The sequence below is a fragment of the Eurypyga helias genome, unplaced genomic scaffold, assembly GCF_000690775.1.
Source record: "Eurypyga helias isolate BGI_N326 unplaced genomic scaffold, ASM69077v1 scaffold13309, whole genome shotgun sequence".
Lineage (NCBI taxonomy): Eukaryota > Metazoa > Chordata > Aves > Eurypygiformes > Eurypygidae > Eurypyga > Eurypyga helias.
The window spans coordinates 51,620-71,664 of NW_010271453.1; the positions used below are offsets into that span (position 1 = coordinate 51,620).

Consider the following 20,045-nt stretch of genomic DNA (forward strand, 5'->3'; position numbering starts at 1 on the left):
ACTACAATAGCTGCAGACAGTGCAACAACTCAAAAATAGCAGACTTACAGGCTCTGGAGGTGGTGGTGGCGGTGGCTCCTTGATCACCTGGAATACACAAGCAATGGGAGAAACCGAGATAATGGTGGGGTTCATTATCTCAGTGCTATGTCCCTTCTGCTCTTGCCTGTATCACAGACGGGTTGCCCTGCTCCCTTCCCCCACATTCAATCCTCTTATTAACCCCATTGCTTTTCAGCAGGCATAAAACAAATGCAGATAAAGCTAAATCCATCACATTGAACTTCCTGATTAGTCAAGAACTGCCCTATTAAGTAACTCATAATACAGCTCCATATTCAGGTAGTTCTGCCTTAATGTCATATTTACCAAGCTAGTGCAAAATATTCATGCAGAATCTGAAACTCTGAAGGGTGGTGAGGGGAAAAATAAAAGCAAGCTTAACTTCTGTCTCTAAAAAGGACTGTAACTGTTCATGCAGCTATTTGTATATCAGTTCCATTACACTCCTACAGCAGGTTTCAAGTCTTGTTCTAAGGAGGTCTCAGTCCCTACAGAAACTTGGGCCATGTCCACAAGCTCACTTACGCTTCTCACTCACTGTCAAAATCACATACACCTTACTACATTCAAAACCCCAGACCAGAGCAACTTCAACAAGCACTTTAAGCAATCTGTAACTCCAACACTTGAACCCTGTCCTTTCAGAGAAGAGATGAAACCATGTTAAAAGAATAAAAACATGTACTTACCACTGTGCAGCAAAGGGGCCAGAACCACCACAGAAGAGCCAGAGCCAGTAGCAGAAAGAGAACCAGGAGAGCAATGAAAAGGATGGTCCCAGTCAGCTGCAAACAAGATGATTGCTTCTGAGTTACCTGCCTGTGTCACAAACAAGGCAGGCACCCTCAAATTACACATTTAGACTAGGCAAAATGAACCAGGTTTCCCCCACTACATCATCTCAGGTAGATTGTGAGATCAATCACTATCACCATTAGGGTCACAATCAATATTTGATGTGACAAACCTGTATTTGAAGTCATGATTCAGGGAAGCACCTCCTGTTTGTGGTGTGTATATGTACAGTTCGTGTATAAATTTATGGTATGTTTACAGCCCACTAGATTCAAGGGTGTTAAACTTGTATTCAGATCCTTCCCAAATCTGTGCTGACAGGTCCCTTTATACTGTCAGAGGGACATTGCAAACTACATGACAACAGACAGGTGTGCAGAGTAGCCTTTCATCACTAGAGATGCAGAATATGCAAATGATGATATTCAAAGAATGGGAATATTGGAGCTAAGAGCCTATGAGTAACTGTGCACGTCTACTTCACAGAAGAGAGAACAACTTACTCAGCCTCATCAGCTCCCAAGCTTGCCTATATTGCCTCTTGACTCAAACTGCACACAACCTGAGTGATTATGCACACTAGTCTTTAATGCTGCTGGTTCTTGGTATACTTCTTAGGGCTCGTTTGACTATTTTTAGTGAGATCCTGTACTCATGATCTTAAGCATTTCTGATTCTTACATTCTATTTCTCTGCAGAGAATGGTGGGATCCTAGGGCTGGATAGCTAAGGGTCTACATTCAAATCAAAGTTAAATTTTACGTAAAATTACTAGAATCCAAAAAAAATCAAGTGTTAATACTTGAAATTAGCTTTTCAGAGCAGCCAGGCAATCAACAGCTCTGATTTTCCTGGATAAATCTTGACGAATTCTTTGCACTCAGAGCATTTCCAGGCAGTGTGTTCAGAAGAGGTATTAACTCAGTGTACTGCTCTGATGACTACAGGAAAGTAGGTCTTGCTGCTTGGCCCCTGCAGATCATACAGAGCTTATGACCTTTTTGAAATTTAACATTTGTTGCAGATGGGCAGTGGCATGCTGGGACATGCCATTTCCTTGGACTGCATTGCACTCTGGGATGAGGTTAAGATTAGCTCTGGAGCTCCAGCCATTTCTTTTATAATGGCAAAAGAAGCCTCTTCAATGGTAGATTGTCTGAGTTTGAGAAGAGGTTCAATTCAAAAGCAACAGGAGTACCAGAGATCAGGGCAGCAAACTAGAGGAGAGCCTGGGAACTAGAAAGATGTGAAAAGAGCTTAAATAAAAGTCTGTGAATCAAGCTGAGGGAATAGGAGCTGATTTGAGAGGAATTTCAAAAAAGGATAGGTGGGAGGATGAATGGAAAGAAAGCAAATTACAAAGACAATTTATGAAGGATAAAGTCCATGAGATTCACCTTACTAAATCTGAAACTACCTGCTGAATTTCCATAACACCAGAAACTGACGCTTATCTATTTCTCACAACAGGAGATCCTTTCACTATTCCAAGTGGGTTTGTTTTCCCCTTGGGTGAAATGAAAAGGCTGAGGGTAGAAAAGAAAGTACCAGTTGATAAGAGCTTTGCAGAGCCTGGGTGAGATCCCAAGTGGCTGACTTGGGTGGTACTTAGTTCTTTCTCAGGCCAAATCCTAGAGCTGTCAGGACTGAAGTGTTCAAGATGGGACTAACACAACCACGGTTCCTACTCCATGCTTTTAGGCAGGTAGCCCCTCATCCCATATCTCTGTCACAGCATCACCATCCCTCCACTGCTCTGCAGCTTTGTTATAGATGCAAACCAACCAACCTGTTTTGGGATACACTATTTAGATCACTTCTTTTAGTCAGGGAGCAGCTGAAAGTCAAGGTTGAGGGCTGCAACTTGTGCCAGACTCCCTGCTCATCAGAGTCCTGTTTGAAGACACTACCCACCTGAAGTTCAGTGCTGCAGCACCCCTTTCTGCCCCTCCTATGGCCCCATATAGCACTAATGCATCTGGAAAGCAGATACTTGGGCAGCATTAATTCCACTGAAGTCACTTTGCTGAGAAAAGGATGAGTAGAAGTCAAGCGTAATTTTAAGAGGTATTGCAGCACTCCTTAAAAACAAATCCAAGCACAGCACCAATGCAGTGCATAAGCCACAGATGCACATACCACTGCTACTGTTACTCCAAAAACACATTAATTCTTGGTTTGTAGCCTTTGTTCCCAAGCATTGCTTTGCCCATGCCAAGTGCTCGTATAAATCGCCAAGACATTTGCCAGCAGCACCTTGGGAGATGGGGTAGCAAGAAGCTAAAGAGTTCTCTTTTCATGATTAAATATACAAAGCATTGTAGTGAAGCTGGACTTCAAAAAAGAAGTAGCAGACTTCATGCAGCTGAACAGAAATAAGCACAGGAATCACACAGAGGCTTTACTCCTAAAGTGAAGAAAAGATACTTACTGTACAGAAAGGACAGAAGGGCCAGCTGTGGAGGAGAGCTGAGCAGGCCAGCTGACTGCCACCCACAGAAAAGGAAACAGGAGAGGAAAGGAAATGGAGAGAGTCTCTAAAACGAGAAGATTGAAATGCATGAAATTAAGACAGAGTTGGAAACTGAACTACCAACCTCCCTGTTTATGGGATGTAACTGGAGTGAGACAGTCTTTTTTTGTACCATCTGAGAATCAGGCTCCCTGTCTCCTTCACATTCAATCTGCAATAGGCTGGTCAAAAATTGTCAGATTAACAGGATTTGAGATTGGATTCAATTTTTATCCTAAGGCTACTGAGAGGAAAGCTTCTTCTGTCCATGTTCTGGCCTGTAGGAAGCCCAGCTAGGGCTAAGATTTCAGCCTGCATCAGAAATAAACTACATATGGGTAACTAAATGCACCAGTTAACACTTGCGTTTCGCTGCAGATTCAAAAGGTTTTATTGTACCTGAAGTAGAAGAGAGGAATAAAACATGAAAATATCAGTCTTCAGTGTAGAAAATTTGGAGGAATGTTTTGGAAAAATAAAAATAACCATGTGAAACAGCAAACACTTCTGTGCTAAATTCTGATTCCCTGCATCCCGGACTGTTCCAGCAGTCTAGTGTGAGATTTCCCAGTTTCAGAGCTGAAAACATCAGAAAATCCAATGTGCAAGTTCCAGTCACTGCCTCTATCTTAATTTCTGCCTTTCTGTTCCGCGGCTGTCAAAAAGGCCAACAATGATTACAAACAAATATGACAGCATTTGGCATAGGCTATAAAAGTCCTTTTGATATCAGTATCAGTAAAGCACAACTTTAATACAAAGTGTTTGCTATCAGGTACCTTAGCAAACTTTTAGCCCATAAGCACAAGGCCAGTTCATTAGCTACCATACTTGCTTGCCCCAGCTATGGGTGTTCCCGATTTTTACTCCAAGGCAAAGACAACAATTGCTTGTGTACTAGTCAGCTTCTCCATTTTGTTTGATTCTAAAAATTAGATTTAGATAAATGATCACTTCTAGCTGTTGGTCCCTAAGCCACCTGGGAATAGGTGTGCCTTTTTAACTAGGAGATGCTCAAATCACAGCCATCACTGCTTCACAGCAGCACATTCTCCCTTAGCTGGGCTGAGCAGCAGCCTTTTATCAAGAAGTTAATCCCAAAATTTGAGGCTGCTCTCTCTTTCTGGCCATCCCCCTTGACACCAAGAGAAAAGCAACCAGCTCCCTTTCACTGAAACTAAAAACACCTTAGTGAATCCTGAACTAGGAAAGGCAAATTGTGGTGATCTAAGAACAAATGCTGTAAGCTCCAAACAAAAACTAACCATGTAAATTTAGAGGAACTTCCATGCTGTGTGCCAAGTCCTGGCAGTTGCACCTTTCACCCCAGACCCCATAGCTCAACAGGGTGTTGCTTGCTGATGCTCTATCTTTCATTTTCCCAGATTTCTTTCTAGTCAGATTCTAGCTTTGAGGATCTCTCTTTCCTGGGATAGGAATGGGCAGGATGCCTTTTGTTGCAATTTTTTTATTCAGTAATTCTATCATGATCTATGCATCATCAGTAACAATTTAATCCTAACTAGTCCTGGTTATTTTTCAAAGAACTGCTGGGATCTAGTCAGTAATTGTGATGCAGTAGCTGCAGAGAGCTCATGCTCACTCAAGGAGGCTTTGCCCAGAGAGCCACTGTTTCTTTCCAAGATCTCATGGTTTCTCTGTCAAGCCCCATTGCAATTACTTACACACTGTGTGCTGGTGATGCTGACAGAGCTGGAGATGAATGTTAGCCCGTTGTTCATGCTGACTTGTAGGAAAACCACCCTAAAGCACAAAACAGATACATTTATTTTTAGTGTCATCTTTAAACCCATTGTTCCCTTTATTCTGGCTGTGTTTTAGCCATTGGCTCATGAACACACATGGATAAAATGTCCTGCTGAGTCAAGGCATTTTTGTGTCTTCAGGTGCTTACCTGCCTTTGTCTCTATACTTGCCCAGGAGCTACCCTTTTTATGTTGGCTTAACTGAGTTGGGGCATATGCTCTTTATTAAAAAACCTCCATCCCACCTGGGGCAAAAGGCACTAGGACAGTGAGTCATAGCAGAGTCTCAGACATTTACAATATTACCCTGGATAGCAGAAGAAACTTAAAGGCTTTTCTTACTTTTTTAAACCCCTTCTTCAGTTTAAAGAGCCAGAATGGGTTTTCTTTTATATCCAAGTAAATGCAGGTATTCTGGATTGAGGTCAAGGGGTAGAAACACTGACATGACAGTAAAATTGAAGAATCTGTCCCTAGCTATTCTCCAATACCAAAGAAAGGGTCCAAGGAAACAAAAAAAACCCCAGACAAACAACTCTCCATCACCCATAAATAGGAAAGGGGGAGAGGCATTTCCCCTCACCCCCAGTACAGTATTTAAGCACCCAAAAGATTACCCAGGGGGAAGCTAGGGCCTTGTATCTCCCAGGAACCTGCAGGATTAAAACAGCTGAAAAATAGCAACCCTAGCCAGAGCAGAACAGAACACAGGAAGCAATATCTACAACAGCAAAGGAATTCAAATCAAGCATATATTTTTCAAACAAAATGAAAAGTTTGCCTGGATAAATTGCCTTTTGGTCTGAAAAAAAAAGAGGATATAGTAACAGAAGAGAAATTGCCATTCTATGATTCTGTGATATTGGACCATGGTGCAACAAGGCCTCTGGTTAAGCTGTGCTGAAGACCCAACATTGAATAGAGCTATGCTGGCTCATACTAGATGATTTGGCACAAAGGGGATGGAGGTAATCCTGCTACATACAGACAAATCTATTAGCTTGGCACTTCGGGCAAAATTCTGACCCCTTGGCTCAATCCAGAAGACCCCTCTCTCAACATGTGCTGGAAAACAATACTTACTGTCCAGCAACTTCTATCACAGGGGCAGGACAAAGTAAGTAAGTATCGTGAACAAGGGTTGGCTTTTCATCTGAAAAGAAATGAATATAACTGTCAGGGATGAAAAAAAGAAATTGCCCCAAGCAGGCCACCCCCTGGAGAAGTGTTGACACCAATGAGAGCCACAGACAAATTCAGTATATAGGCAAATACCAATAGTCCAGAACACCTTAAGAAGCTTGTTTACTCTTTCTACCTAGGAAAAAAAATTAATTCAAGCAACAACAGATGTGGAAGTTGTTCTTTCATGCTTCACCCACCCCAAGCACATATGAAGACAAAGCTTGTTTCCCTGTTTTGGCAGAGATAAGACCATGGAAATTCTAGTGATAGGTTTTAGGGCCAGCACAGATCAGTGTCTTGTCACATCATCTGCTGCAGACCTAACCCAAGGAGAACACAGCACAGAGCAGATGTGGAATTAGGGTAGATTTCTTCTTGTGTACTTCCAGGCCCAGGTCAGCACTCACTGTGTGAAGTCCAGTCAAGGTGCCAGTGCATTAAGGACAAGGAAGAAAAAACCCAAAACTCTGTCTACCTGGTAAACCACAAGAAACAAATCCCTGGCAAAGGGCACCTGTAAGTGGAATGACAGCAAGACCACCATAGTTTATTAAATTCAGCCTCCACATATGCAGCTAGGATGGAAAATGAAGGAGCAATTCATGTGCTCCCTCTTGTAAGTGAATTTACTGCTAGGGAAGGCACCAGTCTGACCGCAACAGAATATGAAAGCCTCTACTGTGCTCAGCCAACAAGGATAGCATATACAGAAAAGAGCAAAGCTCTGCTCCCCATGTCATGCTTCATCCTGCCAGACATACACTGCTTCTTGGGAATAAGAGACGACTGCTGAGAAACTGGACACTCAAATCTTTTTTGGCCATTCAGTCCTTTGCCTGGTTGCTGAGACAGCAAACAAAAGACCCTGTTTAGCACAGCGATGTCAGGGAGTTTCCATGTTAAATGCTCACTGCAACGAGACCAGCAACTAGTATCAGAGAGGAATGGAGCAGGACTGGGAAGGCCCTGCCTTATCATGAGTATCTTCAAAACTGGTGAATAAAGAGTCTGAAGACCACACCAGGGATCAAATTAGCATTATTACTTTTTACTGGTGATGAACGAGGGAATAGAGAGCAACGTTGTTTCTCCCTCTTCAAATATGATAGCCAGTCCTCACTGGCTGTATGCATCACCCACGTGCACCATTACAATGATACCAAAATTCATTGTGCAGCAGCACAACCCATGTAAACCTTCATAACACAATGCCCACAGGTCACAGAATTGACTAAAGATGCATTCCAAGCATCTGTTAGGTGTAGATCGCTACTCAGCTCACCCTACATGCACTGCAAGGACTCCCTGAATGTGGACGAACTGTGGGCTGTCACCTCTGTCAGTCAGGAGGTGACACAGCCACAGGGGGCACTGGAATCCATCAGCCTGAAAACTTACTGACAGTAATGCTGTCGTTGAGCTTGAAGCTGCAGAGTACCTGGTCGATATTTCTTGCATGATAAAAGCCGTTGCCTCTTACCACAACTTGAAATGATTCTGTAAGTAAAAATACAGAAGAGTAATGAAAAACAGCTCAAACACAGTGTTGATTTCAAGAGTGATCTGAATTACAGCATGGCAATGGCTGTTCTCTGCCCTATGCCTGAAACAAAACATTCCCACTGGTGCTTTCCATATTTAGCAGCAATGGTGAAGAGTATTATAGTGCCACTGGAGCACCACAGAGCAACATTCATCTCAGTGTTGGTCCCAGAGGCATCCCATTGACCCCCAGTGCCTTAACTAAAGGTGCCACAGTAATACTGCGAGTAATACTGACATGGCTGATGTCATCTCATGGTTCCCTCATAGCTTTTGGGCCAGACACCTTTGCTAACCATAAGCACCAGTCCTTCCTCCTATCTCCACAGCAGATGACACTTGGCTTTCAGCAGCAGCTCTGTTCATACAGCTGCAGATAAACAGCTCTCCTCTCATAAGCTCCCTGTGAATCAGAGCAGCAGCTCTGCATCTGGTACAAATCCTGGAAGAACAGTCTTTCAGTCCGTACAAAAACTAAGCCTGTGCACAGCCCCATTAGCATCTGCTACACATGGGAACAACTAAAGATCCAGGTGCTGCAATTTTCTTTGTGCACTTCCCACCACACCCTAGCAGCAGAAGCCCCCAGTGGCACAAGAGACCTGCCACATCAGACACAGCATCCTGGCCAGAGCGAGTGCTCCTAAACCTGCCCTTCAGCTGCTCTCAGCTTCTGCTGTTTCAGTCCTGGTGGGGGCAGGGGGGACACCTGTGATCTTTGTCATTACTGTGATAAGCAACTGCTATTTGTTCATTCACACACTGTCAGGTTTTTTCATCCAAACTTTCAGTGGTCTTTTTAAGGATAGAGCATTTTCATATCTGAGTAAAGCCAGCCTAGGAAGGCTGCTGTCAGAAGTGAGATCCCAACTGCACATGCCCTCCACTGTTGGCACCACTGATCACGTTGAAGTGTACCCACCTTGCTCACACCTGAAAAATCACAGAATCACTGATGTTGGAAAAGACCTGTAATATTATCTAGTCCAACCATCAACCCAACACTACCATACTCACTAGATGATGTTCTCAAGTGCCACATCTACATGTTCCTTGAACACCTCCAGGGATGGTGACTCCACCACTTCCCTGGGCAGCCTGTTCCAATGCCTAATTAAAAATAACCCTCTGTTTCCTGAGAGATCAGTAAGGTGATCTGCATGGCTGAGCATCTCCTGGGAAGAGAAACATGCTGGAGAAGGGAAGGGACAGAGACAAGTTGTGGCAGCATCAAGTCAGTCTGTCTACTGTAAAACGCGCTCAAGTCAGTGTGCCCATGACAGACTTCTTAATCTCTTCTCCCTCAAATTACCGTTTCTGTTTTGGTCCCTCAGCCTCTTGAAGCAGAACTTTAAAATTTTTTTCTTAGTAACCTATACAGGTAACACTTCTTGAGCTCTGATAACAGCATAACACCACTTTTTGCTGCTCTTCTTTCCCTTTTACTTTACACAGGTGGAGCCCAACAAAATCAGAGTCTCCTTCTTGGGGCCAGCCCTAATTGCCAAGCTAGGCACAAGATGCACCATGAGGGAAGTGGCAAGGGAAGCTTCCCTCTAGGTCACAAAATTAATTGAAGGTGCGGTGCTACATGGACCACAGATAGCATCTTTAACACAGGCAGGTGGAGAGACATTACAAATTTATTCTGTGCCAAGTGTATTTTTGAAACTCCCTTTGATGGTACATGCAAGAAGCCAGCTGACAGCCAAGACCCATGGCACATAGCAAGGGAAAGATGGAAGTTGCACATAAATCTGCTTTAGCTGAATCCTCCACAGAACTCACTCACACCAGACACTGAGCAGCATTTGAGACCAGCCCAATATCAGGGGCATATCAGCACACCACAGCACCAATTAATCTTCAAGGTACACATAGAAAAATAAGAATATTTTAGTTCTTCACCAGCAGCAAGTAAAACCAGGAACAAGTTCACATGCAGTTTCAATTATTTTTTGATCAACTTACTAGAAACGAGAGGAAAACAATTAGTGATACAAGATGTGGGTTTTGATAACATTTCATGTGATGCACTACTATGTTATTTGTATGCTTTGGAAGAAGGACTTGTTATTGAAAAACACTACACGAGGGCCAGAGGTGGCTGAAACACATTCAGCTTAGCCTGCCTGCTCTTCACTATCAAGTTACTGCAAGGCAAGCTAGCATGAGGATGTGGAGTGCTTTTCTTTTCCGTACAAACAGCTTGTTCTTGCCAAAACCACATTCTCATTACAGTGAGGCCTAATGCAACTCTGGGTGAATTGGACAACAGCATGCACAAGTTACGATCAAGCACTGGAAACCCACACTCTGGTTTTCCTTATGGTAACTTACCCTTAGAGCAGTGCTCTGAACTGACACAGGCTGCAAGGAACATGGGAACTGGAGAAGATATTTTGGGAGGGGAAAAAGAAAATATCTACTGGAGTGCATATTGAAGTGAAACGCATACTTTGGCACTTTGCTGAAGAAAGATGATTAAATTTGAGACCTCACTGAGCACATCAAGAGCCAAATGCAAAAAGCCAGCATCAGAATTTGGCCGCTTTTAAGGGAAGGGTTTTACCTCCTGGTTCCCACTGGGGGTGGAGGCTACTTCTTTAAACAAACAAAATTGGACTGTAGGGCAGATTCAGCTGCTTCTTACTCCAGTAAGAATCTGGAGTTACTCTGATTCATGCCTTGAGCTATTCCATGTCTAACCCAGCTGATATGCTGAGAGTTATTCTTGATGAGCGTCCCTTTTATTGCCAGCAGACCTGAGAGTCATGGCCAGCCCTGAGGGCAACTGGGCCTCTGCCCACCCACCAGAACTACCTGCCTTGGACCACACATTACCCCAGACTTGCTTGTAACTAGCCCACTCCCCAGTGACTTGAACACCCAGCTAAGATTCCTCCACCCCCACCCCTTCATTTTTATATTATAAAAGCAGCTTGCTGAAATAAAACTACACTTAGACTTCCTCCTCCCCGCCAAGCCCCCCCCCGCCCCTCCAACTAGTGGTCTTAAAAAGCAGCAACAACAAAGGTTAAATTGATAGCTCTTTCAATGGCTTTAAAAAGATGCAGTAAGAGACTTTCAACACAAAACACAGAAGGTAAAAGCTACATCTAGAAGTTTAGTCTTGTCAAGACAGTTTACCTCTCCTGTCCTTCCTTTCACCGTCACTGCCACTCTGCACAGACAGTTGTGAACAGCTGACTGGGGAGTAACCTGTCCACCAGCACAAGCTGACAATATAGTTTCAATACCAGACTTGCACGGAAATGTAAACAGATGGTACTGGATTTGGTCATTGCTGTTAAGAAGCCTGCCCCTTCGGATGCTCCGGAGCATTAACGTGTTCTGGATGATGGTCTGTTGAAATGGCTAATTCCATTTAATTTTGCGCCCTGGCTCTGGCTGCGTCCTTTTCTTCCTTAGTTACTGTCAGATCATAGATTGTAGCTTTTGACAAGACAGCGAAGGGAAAAAGGTCAGCACTGAAATAACCGGGCGGCGCTGGCAGCGAGATGGTAGGTTGAAGCTGGTGTGCGCTGGCTGCGCTGTCGGCTTCGCTTCTGTGACTCTGATGAGAAGCTGACGGCTTGCATCCACACCTGGTAGTTGATGTGGCCAGTAGGATGCCACATCCAACAAAACCTTTCAATCACATCTGCGTACCATAAGCATAATCAAAGCAATGATGCTGTCAAACAGGATATGAGGCACCCCCAATTCTGCACTGATAGCCTGTTTACAGGCTGCATGTCTTGGTCACTTTAAATCAGAGGGAACTGGAAGGACCCAACCACATTGGTCCACATCGGGGACGATGAATTTGCAGGGTCAAAAAGCATTAAACATCAGATAGCTGTCACAATGTGGCGAGATCAATTTGTAAACAGACTGGCCAGATGGCTTTGTCACTGAGAGCCAGAATCCCAACTGGAATTGTCACCACATAGAAATCATTTTATCAGCATCTTAATAAACCTCTGGCAAGTCAAAAATGAAGCAGAGATCACCAGTAATCACCAGCACAGTGGTAATTATGAGTTGCAAGAACAGTTAAAAGGAGTGGGTCAGTCTGCTGTAAGCACTAATTATGACTGCCTTCCACGGAGCAACACAAAGCCCTCACGATCTCCTATCAGATTCCAAAAATTAGTAGTAACACTAAATAAAAGCCAAACTGATTATCACCTCCTTGCCCAGATAAGTTTCATACAAAAAGCACACAGAGCCACATTTCAAGGTTTTAAACAAGCAAGCTTCTTTGCTGAAGAATGTGATAGTAAACTGCAGTCTTTGAAAAGATCTACTATTTTGCATTTCAAAATTTCAATTACATATTTTTAAAAATAAACAAATTCTTAACTTAGAAAAAAGGGGGAGGAATGTTACATTTCAGAAAAACTTATGTTCTGTTTTTCAGCCAGTTCTAAACACAGGTGTATATATTTTTCTATATGATTCAATGGCTATATATCTTACCTATACATTAGCAGTGAACTATATCAGCAATTACTTAAATTTAAAATGCATCAGAATTCCGAGATTATTTCACAGGCTTCAGTATTTTTTGCATTAAAGTCCAAATAATGTCCATTAACAAAATTAATCCCATTACATATAGAGTACAACTATACGACTATCTAGTGAACTGGATTCAGGATCTGAATTCACACTACGATGAAAAAAATTGTTCAATCCCAGGAGATTCCCTCCAGGAGACAGTGGTACACACATCGATAAAGATAAACCTCTGGCTATGTTGAAGTAATAAAGGATAAAGCCAAACACAAGTGTAAATACTTGCAGTCTCACACTGCAAACTTCTTGACTCTTAATGCAAAGAACATTTAACCCACAATGACAGTATTCAGACCTGCAGCTTTGGCTTCCTCCTATTTTCAAGCTCCCTGCTGCTATAAGCAAAGCTTCAAGCACGTGAGATCCAAGTCTTCATGCCCTGGTGATTCAGCACCACACTTTGCTGTGTGCCAGCCTTGGCTGGACACATTTGTCAACAGGGACAGAACAAACCTCAGAATTTAAGTTAAATAAGTGCCGGTATTTTGCTGAATCAGCAGCAAAGAAACTGGTTCTGACTGATTTATATTGGTCTGAAAGCCACAGAGACGCTGAAAAACTTTCACAGATGCAAGTAATGAGACAATGTTTTTTTTTTTTTAAGGAGGGAAAACTATTTTTGAGTGTACTTGTGCATTTTTGATCACATTTGTGATAAACTAGTTACTAGTTACTTTTTGCTGAAATATATCCATTTGTGAAGTGCAAATATTTACTTGAAAATTTATTTCCTCAAATACTTTAGAAAAATATTTTTAAATTTCCATTTGAAAAAGTGGTTCTAAATTCAACTTTCCAATATTCTTAATGTTGTTCCAAACAATTACAACAATACTACTGAAATCCCTCCTATTTTAACACTCAGGTTTTCATGCAGCTAAACGCAATTTTTGGTGAACAGGGAAGCTTTCAATAAGCTGTTACACAAAACCAGGCCTGGTATATAATAAGCAAGAAAAAAAAATCACTATAAAATAAAAAAAGCTTTGAAATGTCAAATCTTTAAAATTGTTTATCAAATCCACAAGGAGGGTTTTTTGTTTGTTTTGATGTTTTTTAGTAAATTTTTTTTTAGTTTTCCACAGACACGATTTTATCACAAATGCCTAGTTCACAATTATATATTTAGAAATAGTTCAAAAGACAAAAGGATATTTCATTTTAAATTAAAATACTTGAGGCAAGATCATACGGTGATCAACATGTGGAAATGAAGAGCGAACAATTCCTCTGTGATGCTTATTAGATTTTTTCTGAGTTTCCTATTTTTATCTGTTTTCAAGGTCAGCTTTCATGCATCATTGCTATTTTATTTGTATGTGCTCATCTTGAGAGTGTATAAGGAAATGAACACAAGACAGTAAACATCAGATCTAAATAACCATGCTGTAAACTGTACCTTCCAGCAAACTTATGGTGTCACTCTTACTCTGCTGCAATAGCCGCTTAAGTAGACAAAAAACACAGCAAGTGAATTGCTAACATAAACCAGAACAAATCTACATTAAACATACTAGACATAAAAGGCACGAAATTATCAACAGCTCCTCTGGGGATTCTTCGCGTTTACCATATACACTAACAGTTCTTCCACTGCAAATAATGAAAACCTTAGTACTTTGGGAAAGGCATCAGGTACCTTGGCCTATGCAGTTAATTACCTCTGGTTCAATAAACCTGACATTTCTATGAATGTTTTGCAAAATCTTGTTCTAACTGCTCACGAGTCCTAGCAGATCCCAGGAATGCAGTCTTCCCAGAAATTTGCGAGACATCACCTCTAGACCCTGAAGCACCTGTGGCAGACTGGCTTTACACCACTTCTGTCTCCTTCTCTCAGATATCTTGAAAAAGCAGTATCCCAATTCCCAAGTGCTACCTCAGTCAACTCTCTAAGCCAGCACTCAGCCACACTACCTATGTGTTTATTGGCACATTTTTTTTTCCTCAAGTGAAAAGGAACACACAGGGCTTTAGCCAAGGCCCGAGGGGACGCTCTAACACATCCAGGGCTTCAGCTCCAATACCACATTAGGTAGTTACTGACATTTCATCATTGTCATTCATTTGCTTTATCACATTGTTCTTGTGGAAACTTACCTCCTGCACAAACACTTGACGGTTCAGCCGCTAGGATCTCAATGCAGGATTTCTTGAGAATCTAAAAGATTCATATAATGGCATTTTGGCAATCATTTTTATCTATGCTTTATTCATACAGGAAAGGGTACCCTTTTCTGGCTTTCAGAATACTCAACTTACTGAATCAATGGTTCCTCTCAGGGCATAAAAGCCTCCCGTAACTGGAAAAACATGATCGATGCTGTCAGCAATTGTTGACAGCTGCAAAGAAAGACAATCATAAATCATGAGGAAAACAACATTACAGTGAACAAAACTCAGCCCTTTCATACTTTCATACATACATAAAAGACATCATACTGACATAAATTGATTTGTGCCTCAAGTAATTAAATAAATGCCCTCATCTGATGCTGTAACTTGTACACTAGTATAACAGGAAAAACAAAACAAGAAAGCAGCAAGCAAAGCTACCTGAGTTTCATTGAAATCTTTCACTCCAACACAATAAACAATAGCTCCAAAGCTTCTGGCTCTGTTGGCCTGAAAAAAAAGATTACCATTAAGTGCAAAGCCATATAATCAGTGGAGCCAGCAGTAAATGCCTAGAGGTTTGACATAAGCTGGTTTGGGTAAACGTGAAGGTGACTTACTTCTTGTTCTGCATAATAAAACTGAACATCTTGCAATTCTCCATCCGTCAGTGCAATAATCACACTAGCAGTCCGAACTCCTACATGGAGGATAGTTAACAGATTGCATACATACAACACAAAATTGGTCAATGAAAAGAACATTTGAAGATGAGCATTCCTTTTTGCTGTCAAATAAATGCAAAACCATAAGGCCAGACTCTCGTCCTGATTCATACAGACTCTACTGGAGATATAGCAGCTGAAGGTCAGATGCATAACAGCATGTAATAAACCAAAAATGTGTACACCTTCCTATCACAAGCATCACCGAAGGGGGACGACTGCTCTAACAAGCTTCACACACAAACTTCTCTGGTCTGAATAAAATATGGCACCCACTGAAATTACATCGAGACCCTTTGTGTAGAGAAGTGGCAAGACAGATCCAAAGAGAGGGAGAAGTTTCCTCTCTTGACAAAGATGTCTCTACACAAACCCTGCCCAGACACTGTGGTAGGAGATACCGCCGCAAAAGGAGCTTTCCTGCCATCCTACTTTACCCTCCAGCAGACTTTCAAGGAGTAACCCCCACCCAACATGGCATGAAATTAGTTGAGTTCTAGATTTCTTGAGCAACCAGAGCTGTCAGTGAAGTTCATAGGAATTCTGAGTGTGTGAAAAACTTACTATATCAGGTCCACTGGAGAAAATTCATGTCTTATAGTAAGACATTTCATATCCCACCTAAACTTTAGTGAAAAGGTTGCATAGACTTTGGATAGCTATATATGTAACGCAGTATAGAATACAATACTACCTAGAAAAATGCAACATGTTAACAAAATTAAAACAAATTAATATGTAAACTATGTTTCAATCAACCACTGTGCTTCAATAGTTCTTAAGAAAAGTAACTAATACACATACATGTTACTTTCAGGGAAGTATTTGTTATTTTTTCAGAATAATCTGTTACAATTTCAACTGTCTTTCCCCATACTGTCTGAAATTAAAGACTGATTAGTTCTGACAGGTTTCTTATGCCATGCAGTCCTTCCCATGTCATGTCAGACACAGACATAAATCTTTAAAAAAATGACCTGCAACTTGGGGGGAAAAAATAGCTTCGATTCTTGTATTATTCTTTTTTTTTTTTTTTCTGCCCAGTATGCTTGAAAAGGCTAAATGATTGGAGGTCTTACTTTGTTTTCTTTTGAACACTTGTTTCTTCACTGATATTTTAGCTTATAAATCCAGATCTCACCTACTCCTTTTTCCTTCCTAATCAACTTACAGAATAGTTGATTAGTTTTTAGTTACAACCTGAGAAGCCATGCAGAGTTGCTGATGAAGATTCTAGACTCACAGCCTATTTAATTAAAAAGGCATTGACCCATTTTTCCATCTTCCAAAGAGACCATCAGCCCACAAATTAGAACAAACTCATACCAGGGTACAAACCAGGCACAAAGTGTTCGGTTTAACTAATTAGGCCTTCTTTTGGCACAGACAAAAACCAGATACATTTCCCTCTTGAAATTTAGTGAAAAATTAATTTTAGGAACTCAGAATCTGAACCCAAATCATTCACACTGATGCAAAAATCTCAGCTGATTGCATTTATACCTACACTAATGAGAACGAGAACTTGGGCACACAAGGCAGACAGGGCTGAATGTGTCAGGATGGAAAAGCACAGGAAAATCTGGGTATTCGTATCCCCTAGGCACAGGACAGTCCGTTTTGTCTGTAATGCTTTGGTCTGTATTCTGCACTGGATCAGATCTCTGATCATACTGGTCTCTGGTCTTAATAAACCATGAATCATGCATTTAAAAGTAGGCTGTAGTCAAAATGGAATGTAGTGATTGTGTAACATCAATTCCTTCTCTAACACTTCTTATGGTGGGTTTACTACAGGTCACATAAAGAACTATCATCCCTGTCTTTTCAGTGCAGATATATAACATGAGTGATATACATCACATACCTCCATAGGTTTCATGGTAAATCTGCTCATTTGCCTGCAACGAAGTGTAGAACATTGTTAGCTCTCAAGTACACTGGCAGCAAGCAAAGCAAAGTTTACATGTATAAATCAAAGAAAGGAGGCACTGCGATGTGTACCCTTTTAAATCCTTCATGCATGAAGGTGTCTCCTCCAGGCACTTCATACTGGAGAATGTCGAGTCCTCGCCTTATGGCTTCCCTTTAGATTGAAAAAAAAAGAGAGAGAAAATTTTATTAAAAGTTCTTTTTTCTTTTCACATATTCCTAGATTATGCACCCTGTCAATACACTGCACAGAGTGCATACACATCAGCTAAAACACTGGCAAAACCAAGATTTTTCAAATCCCACGATTTTTCAGCCAAACACGCGTGGAACACAAAACCAGGCCTGATATAATGTTAGGGTTAACAGACTTGGAAGGTGCAATTCTGTCCCTGCCCCCTCATTCCGGTATACTGGCAGTCAGCATACAAGACTGAAATAAAGCAAATGCCAGATATTAAGCTCTGACAAACTGCAGCCGGAATGAGAATTTAAAAGTTTATGACCCTGTTACAAAAATGGGACAAATAAAAACACTGTATTCAGTCAATCACCAGGACAGTTGGGATTAGGACTTTTCCATTATAAAAGACAGACCACAAAAGATAAGAGAACAGGATGGGAATTATGAGAATTTCCCATCCTAGACCAGAGACTGATCAATCTTCCTGTGGCACAGATTGCTCCCTGGTAAAAAAGGGACTTTGATGTCACAACCCCTGTTGCATAGCTTCTTACTCAACAAATACCTGTTAACCAAGAGGCTGTCTTTCAAAGAGCATTTATTGTGAAGATGGCAATAAGAATTTTGCTCCAGCCTCAGGCTCACTTCCTTAAGAAGCCTGTCTTTGCAAACCACCGCTGACACAGGTGCTGTCTGAAGGCAGCCCTGGAGAGGGGTGCTATAGCCTGACAACACAGTGCTCCAGCACTGGGTAATGACCTGCTGCTGGCATAAAGTTCAGGGCTTTGGGTCACTTCAAAGGGCACTGTAGGACTTCCATACAGTCTTTTCCTCATCAGGTCAGGGTTTGAGATCTCTCACACAAAAACTGCCCTTACTTGGGTAGTTGCGGATAGAGAGGGTGTACATGAAATCTTGACTGGAAATACAGTTTTTCCAGGAAATATTGTGATACGGGAAAGACCAGTGCTGCCTTTTTCTCATAAGGTTGAAAACAAAATGGTAATGAGAGATCCAAAGACCTTCTAAGCCCTCTTCTACTCAGGAATGGTGGAAGGGATTTCAGTTGGTGCCTGAGCTGGTGCCATACCAAGGACTGAGACAGGCCTCCAAAATCTGGTTTTGGGCCACTCGCTGCTTGAGAGGAGGGATGGAGGGTATTTCTGCACAAAATCTGTGGGGAGTACTTACCTGTTTTCTGTTAGTTTCATGACTGTAGTGCCCCGTGAAGAAAAAACAATGAAAGACATCCGCAACATTGGACTGAAACAGAAGAACAAGCCAGATCCACATCACACACACATTACTTCAGCAGATTTTCATTTGCTAAAAAGCAGTGAATGGAAAAATAAATGATATATATAGCTCAACTTAAATATCATCTTAAGAAAACTTTACCTTATGAACTTCTCAGCTAGGCTTTCCACAAAAGAGTAAATCTCAGTCCAATGATTTCTGACACTTCCAGACCTGCATATAAAACATAATTGATTACATTAATCTTATTTTGCAGTGAAATTCCTTGTTCCATTCGGAATTTCAAGCCTCGGCTACTCCAAAGGTGGTTAGGGACACAAATTGCATAGAGGTCTATGGAGGCAAGGCAGCTAACTCTGTTGCGGATTCCACAGCAGTTGTGTCGGAAGCTGTAACAGGAATCATCATGACAAAAGACACTCACTCAAGAAGTAGAAATAAATCTGAAATGGGCTACATACAATTTTGAAACAAGGTCAGTAACTCTTCCATCTGCTTTTGTTCGTTTTATAACATAAAAAATAAATATTTCCTTCTAGTTTAATTAATTTTATTTGACTTCACCAAATCATCTGCTATCAGATTATTTACTTTCCTAGAGCACAGCTCTGCCCTTGCAGCCACACAGAAAGCCTTGACTGATCTTCTAGTCTCTCAGAATGCGTGGGAGAATGTTCACATGAATTACTGTTTGTTTCAAAAGAGAAAGCTTTTGAAGTAATTCAGAAGGGAAAGGCAGTACTTGTAGCTAATGCACTGGACTAGCATTCTGGACAGTCAATCCCTGGCTCTGTTACAGATTCCTTGGGAAAACTTGGGCAACTTCGTTACATGCGCAAACTCACACATTTGTGCTGCCATTCCCAATATATAAAACTGAATTATCGGCACTCCTTGGCCTTTTCTGCTTAGTGTCACATTCTCAGGGACCCCTGCAGTCTGGTGGGACTCAGCCCTCAAACAGAGCCTTGCACACAGCAACTCTACAGTAAGTAAGTGATTTCTACCATGTGGATCTATGCCGTACACTTTCAAACCATTAAAAAGGCTACAAAGCATAAGAAGTCAATGGTTTTAAAAGCCGTCCTTAGGAGCATGAAGTTTATGAAATAACAGCTCTTTTGCTTTCCTTGTCAGGCACACTCATTAGCAGATGTCTTAGGCAGAAAGATAAATAAATCAACTGCACATACAGGAGGATCACAGGGACTTAGACACAGAACTAAAAAATTTCTGAAATGTAACTACTGTAAAGCAATAGGTTTCCTCTAACTGCGGTTAGACATTTTTCTGTGCAAATTTATTTAAAAAGAGAAAATGATCCTGTATTACAAGTCTCAGTTCTACTGCGGGCTTACCAAGCAAACCTATGCCAGTCATTCCTG

At 41.5% G+C, this 20,045-nt stretch overlaps 1 protein-coding gene across 1 annotated transcript in view; it reads right to left on the reverse strand.

Moving 5' to 3' along the window:
• Positions 1-20,045, reverse strand: part of LOC104515000 (anthrax toxin receptor 1-like) — a 54,841-nt gene that overhangs the window by 23,771 nt on the left and 11,025 nt on the right. Inside the window, exons 2-14 of the mRNA XM_010158824.1 lie at positions 18,802-18,873; positions 18,595-18,666; positions 17,292-17,373; positions 17,155-17,188; positions 15,183-15,262; positions 15,004-15,072; positions 14,710-14,790; positions 14,548-14,608; positions 7,720-7,818; positions 6,220-6,289; positions 5,056-5,134; positions 753-848; positions 49-87 (exon numbers count right to left, since the gene is read on the reverse strand). Coding sequence (XP_010157126.1) covers positions 49-87; positions 753-848; positions 5,056-5,134; positions 6,220-6,289; positions 7,720-7,818; positions 14,548-14,608; positions 14,710-14,790; positions 15,004-15,072; positions 15,183-15,262; positions 17,155-17,188; positions 17,292-17,373; positions 18,595-18,666; positions 18,802-18,873 — 934 coding nt within the window. The remainder of the gene's footprint in view (positions 1-48; positions 88-752; positions 849-5,055; positions 5,135-6,219; positions 6,290-7,719; positions 7,819-14,547; positions 14,609-14,709; positions 14,791-15,003; positions 15,073-15,182; positions 15,263-17,154; positions 17,189-17,291; positions 17,374-18,594; positions 18,667-18,801; positions 18,874-20,045) is intronic.